Here is a 6,000-nt window from a genome sequence, read left to right as displayed (position 1 = left end):
TGTGTGTGTGTGTTTGAATGAAGATGGCAGAAACTTCCAAAGCTGAGCAGAGTTGGATAGAAAAAATGGATTCTTCAAACAGAAACACCACTGGAATCCACAAACTGACTTTAACATTGTGATTCATTTGATATTTTATTTGGGTAGGTATTGTCTACAGAGATGGATGTGCCCATGGAGACAAGAGGAGTACAGAAGGGACCTCTGCAAAGGCAACAATTGCTTTAGCCAACTGAGTCAACTCTCCAGGCCCAAACACCGAGTTTGGAGAAAAAAATGTCTTCTTCCTCTACCCCTTCTTTTGTAGGCAAACATTCATGTTTTGTTTTCTCATTTGTGAGTCCTTGACCATATCTTCTGCTCAGTCCAATCCAGATAGGTTTCCCAAAAGAAACCCTGTTGTAATGTGCTTGGGGCCAGAAACTAAAATGAATTCCAGATTCTAACTCCATGGACAAAAACCAAACCAGTATAACAAAAGGCTAGAGGCTGGGTAGATTGGACCAGAGTCCAAGGCTCCCCCTCCCTCCACCTGACATTGATTGCTTTACATCTGTATTAAGCCTCAGCCACCATGCTGTTTTTCCCCAGTTCCACTGGAAATGAACCACACATCACATAGTCTACCCAGGTGTCATTGGTAACAACACTGGCTGCTGCTTCTGGGAGACAAGTGTAGGACTAGGCTGACCAGATCCTAAGATTGCTTCAAACGTTTGAAAGGGGGCTCCAAGAAAGGGAGATGAGCAGAAGCCAAGGAACGGTATGCTTCAGCCACTAAATGGGGATAGGAGCCCACCATTTTCTTCCAGCCTGAGGTCTCAGAGACCTCAGAAGCATGAGCTGTAATGAAATCCAGTGCCTGGGTTTTCAGCTGCCCTGAGCTGTGGAGGTCAGCCAGGAAGAGAGTGTGGGCAGCATTCTCCACAGAGAGGTCCCTGCAAAGGGCATCCTCACACATGACCTTCAAACGCTCCAGGCCATACTTGTCAGCAGCTGCCAACACTGCATCTGCCATGCTGTCCAGGTCTGGTGCCTTCCCGGTGTAAATGAAGCCCATCATTGCCTTGAAGACTTGTGGCTCCAGGTCAGGGATCTCAACGCGGTTCTTTCTGCTCTCCTCCATGTCATGTTGAAACATGGCTCTGAAAACTGGAGAGCGAGCTGCTAAGATGGCCTTGTGAGCCCGGAATTCTTGACCAGCTACCACCAGGGAACAGTCTGTGAACTGGGAATTCTCCCACAGCTCTCCTAGCTCATCTGCCAATGTGCATCTGGATACTTGAATCCCTAGCTTCCTGTTCTGGTGAGAGATTCTAAAGGATTCCTGGACAACACTCAGAGTGCAGAGCAGGCTGAGCTTGTCATCTGGGAGAAGATGAGGCGCATTGGAAAAGAGGAAATCTCGAAGGATGTACTTTTTGAATACACAGCTACGGCCTGGCACGAACTTAATGGCTCTTGGGCTCCTCATACTTTGTGTTTTCTCTCCTTCGGCGCTTATGATCCAGAACTGGAACTTTGCCCAAACATGACACTTTAGACAGCTGAGCAAAACTAGGGTAACTGACAGATAATCTGCACTTACTTCATCGAATCCGTTCGGGTTTACTGTCAAACACCATTTGTCATTGGCTTCTGTTGAGAAAGTTGGGCTTCTAATGATTTCGGTCCTTTCCTCCACAAAAAACCGGAAGTTGTTGATGTTCCACATGTAGGAGAAATTCTGAAGGCTGATATGTGTGTGGTCCCATCTCTGGGCTGTCCCCTCTCTTGCCATTTCTTCTCCAGGTAATTTGAAGGTTCAACTGGATTCAAAATGAAGAACTAGCAATTGTTTTCTCTTCACCTTGTGAGATGCAATAATAGACATGAATTAGATGTTAAGTTTTTGTTTTTTGTCTATTCCCTTTTTGATGGGCCTGGGAACTTGGATCTCTGAAATTTTCTATACATATTTCAGTACTAGTTTCAGAGAAGACAGTCTAGGCTTACTTGGGATTCTTACATCACTCCTTTTTTGGTCTAGATTGAATCTTAGGTCAATAGGTCATTGGTTTTGACAATTATACACAGCTGTTTAAAAATTTGGAAAATTCTATACACTCATATCAAAAAATGTTGTACTATGGTTCTCTAGAGGAACAGAACATATACAAGGAATCTCTCTGTGTATGAAGGAAGGGGATTTATTAGAATGACTTAGGGCTGCAATCCTGCTAATCTCACATTGGCTAGCTGTGAAGGGAAAGTCCAAGATTCCAGTACTTACTCAGTCCAGGAGGTTGGAAGTATCCACTGGTCTTCAGTATGTGCTAGTGTTCCAAATGGTCTCTAACACCAGGGAAGGGATGGACTTGCTGCAAGGTGAGGGCAAGCAGGCAAATAGCAAGGGCTTCCTGCTTCCATGTCCTTTTATAGGCTTCCAGCAGAGGGTGGGGCCCAATTTAGGGTGTGTCTTCTAGCCTCAAGATCTGGATTAAAGGTGTGTGTCTTCAGGCCCTGAGATCCAGATTAAATGTTTGTGTCTTTCTGCATTCAAAGTCTGTCTTTGAAGTTGATCTACCGACATCAACTGAAGCATAACACTTCTCACTGTTGTGCCCTCCCTGTTAGGGTTTTAGTTAATTCTATGTCTCGTTAAATTGGGAACCAAGAATAACCACCACAAGTGAATTTTGCTTATTGAGATTCATCTTAAATAAAATTCACAAGAATTTCAGAAATGGCTTGCTTGCATTTTTCATTTTCTCCACTGTTATTATATCCTTCTCTGATCTTTGATGGAGTTGTAGACTAGATAGTTACAGTTGCAATCTTCTTGTTTTTTAGCTAGAACATATTAGTACTAGAGTTAGAATCTTCAAGACAGGACAGCTATTAGAGTAATCTCAATAATGTACCATTTACCCATGTTTTGGACATCATTACCTTTTGTTTTTCCTGAACATACACTTGATGATCATTCTTGTTGTGTATAGTTTGCATTAAGATTAGAACCTTTTTATTTAGACTAAATGGAGAAATGTAGTGGTCTTTGCGCCACCCATGACCTTGGATTATATGGCCCCAAGGAGGCAGTGCTTCCTGCTGTTGTATTTGACCTCTTATAAGGAGTTAGAGAAAGTTCACAGGCCCGTTCTCCCTGGTCCTGCTTGTAATGTAGATTTGCTCTTGGTTAGATCACAGGACGACTTTCTCTGTCAACTCCATTCTGTAATCGTGAGTGTATTTCCTCAATTTATATCTTAATAAATTGTTACCCATTTAATAGACTCATGTGGATTGATAATAACAGTAGAGGAGGAAGGGGAGGTCAGTATGTAATGTAAGAGAAAAGAAAAAAATAAAAAATAAAGAGCAAAAAAATAATGAAAAACTGGAGAGAAAGACATTTGAGGAAGAAATATTTGTACTGATCTGCAGAGCAAAGAATGTGAAAAGTCATGTGTCCAATGTAAATGCCCATCAAAAGGTGACTTAACCATAAAGAGGACTTCAGTAATCAAGAACATAGGATGATTCATTCTCTGGCCTGTCAGCCTCTTTCCCAAGCCTTCCTTGGGCCTCGATCCTTGATCCTTGTCCTATGGGCCATGATCAAAGTAGCCATGGTAGCTGAGATGGAGAATCAGCATGGGATTAACAACATGGACATATACTCATCAAGACTGATCTGGTTAAAGCATGTGGTGATATTTTATTTGTGCTGAAATGTGGTGATATTTTATTTGTGCTTTAATAATAAAGCTTGCCTGGAGATCACCGGAAAAAGCCAGTCACAACACAGAAGTCGTGCAATGTTAGCACATGCCTTTAATCCCATCACTTGGCAGGCAGGATCTCTGTGAGTTCCAGGCCACATTGGAAACAGAGCCAGGTGTGGGGGCACACACGTTAATTCCAACACTAGTTAACCATGGAGGTCTGGAAGTCTATACAGATAGACAGGAAGTGACAGAACTTGGAAGGCGAAGGAAGTGGTGTAGCTGAACAGAGACAGCAAACCAGATGGCAGAACAGCAAGGCATGTAGGCATGGGTAGACAGGAAGTAGCTCATAATTGGAAGCTGCAGAGTTGGTGAGGTAAGTTTGGCTGGTCGATTTCCCTATTTCCCTCATCTCTCTAAGGTTTTCACCCCCTACATTTGGCCCTGTGATTTTTTATTTAATAAGACCATTCACAGCCAGAGAGGTGCAACAGTGGCCTACAACCTTGAAATCCATGGGTCTTACCATGTTTACCATTTCCTGAAGCAGTTGGCATGTTACAAAGATAGAATGTCATTTGAAGACACAGTTATAGAGCCAATGAGGTGGTATCAGTTTGGAAGGCTGGGGCAGGATTCTCCAGGAGGCAGTATATACTTTGAACCAGCATCCCATATATGATATGGTTTCTTCATGGGCAAGACCCATGGGTCCAGGCACCAGGTGGTAGAAAGGGAATAGTTTCACTCACTAATACCCCTAATGACCCTCTGGGCAACATTTCCTGCCTGTTCCCATGACTTTAAGTTCTGCTGGCCTAGACATCTTGGTTCCAGGGTGATAGTGTGGAGCTCTGCTCCTAACTGGTGCCACAACAAACATTCTATTGAACTGGAAGCTCAGACTTCTCCCAGAACTCTTTGGGCTTCTCATGTCCTGAAGCTAACAAGCTAAAAAAGAAATAACAGTGATAGGAGAGGTGATTGATCAAGATTACCAAGGTGAAATTGGATTGCTGCTCCACAATGGAAATAAGAAAGGTTATGGCTGCTGGGCAGGAAATCCTTTAGGACCACTCTAGATTCCACCTTGTTTTATAATTAAAGACAATGGGAGAATGCAACATTTTATTAAGGCAGATAACAAAAGACACAGACCCAACAGAATGAAGATATAGGTCACACCTCCATGAAAAGAGCCAAGGATGGATCATTTCATTCTCACTGAATGAGAGTAAAAGCCATGTATTCAAAATTTAGTCAAATTCTGTAATTTTCAATTTCTGCCATAATAGGTTCCTCCCTAAAGTTATGTTTGAGAGAAGACCCAGGAGAGAAGGAGAAATGGGGTTTTTATATCCTCCCAAAATAGAGGAAAGGCTTTCCAGGGCTGGTGAGTTCCAGAGAAACTTTGATGATGTAGGTACTTGGCAGAACAACATCTTAGCTTCTGAGGGTAGCCGTCTGGGTATAGGGCATGGAACTTGTTCAGTTCCAGATCTTAAGTTTTACAGTAAATAGAAACAAACTTCTTTTGACTCCATAAAAAGATGATTTCTGATATTAAGATGGAGTCAGGCTGGTCCATCAGTCATAGAAGAAGGTAATTACAAATACTAGCTAAGGCATGTGAACAATTTCAGAAAGGAGAATTAGAGTTGACATGAGTTATTGTGTTGTATTTTGTTAAGAATGTGTTCATACAGATATTTGTGTTTTCTTCTTATTTCTTTATCATATGATGTAACATCAATCAAGAGAATACCAATGATTATTATATTTCAGTTTGAGATACTGAAAGAATATCTCTCAAGGAATCTTGTTCCCTATTCTAAATTAATAATGACTTTGTGCTTGTATGGGGACAGTTATAGCATGTTTGGTAAAATTGTAACCTGGTTAAATATATATTGCATTTGCAATTGTACATGTGATAAATAAATGAAGTTTAGTTATAAGCTGGTTATTGTTTTCATTTAGAAATTAATCACAGCATAAGCACATATGATTGAGCATCAAGTTGACAAGAGGTAGACTCATAAAGGCTGTTTTTGGTTATCAACTTGACTATATTTGAGATGAACAAAAATCTGAAAATGAAATGCATACTTATTATGTTTTTTTTTTATTAATTTGAAGTAGGAAGAACCACTTCTAATCTGGAACTTGAGGCAAGAAAACTCACTCCTTTATTCTGGGTGTTGATGCAGGAAGACACACTTTTAACTGGGCCATACTTTCTGCTGAAAGCCTATAAAGAGACACTACAGATAAATTCTTTGTGCTTTGC

The 6,000-nt window shown here is 41.3% G+C and overlaps 1 protein-coding gene across 1 annotated transcript; it reads right to left on the bottom strand.

Moving 5' to 3' along the window:
* Positions 1-650: 650 nt before the first annotated feature.
* LOC131902532 (speckle-type POZ protein-like) lies at positions 651-1,780 on the bottom strand. The gene has a single exon (XM_059253559.1). It carries the CDS (start codon positions 1,778-1,780, stop codon positions 698-700), a length of 1,083 nt encoding a protein of 360 aa, XP_059109542.1. The 3' UTR covers positions 651-697.
* Between the last annotated feature and the right edge of the window lie 4,220 nt (positions 1,781-6,000).

Source organism: Peromyscus eremicus, chromosome 1, assembly GCF_949786415.1.
Source record: "Peromyscus eremicus chromosome 1, PerEre_H2_v1, whole genome shotgun sequence".
Taxonomy (NCBI): domain Eukaryota; kingdom Metazoa; phylum Chordata; class Mammalia; order Rodentia; family Cricetidae; genus Peromyscus; species Peromyscus eremicus.
This window is presented reverse-complemented; position numbering and strand designations above follow the sequence as displayed.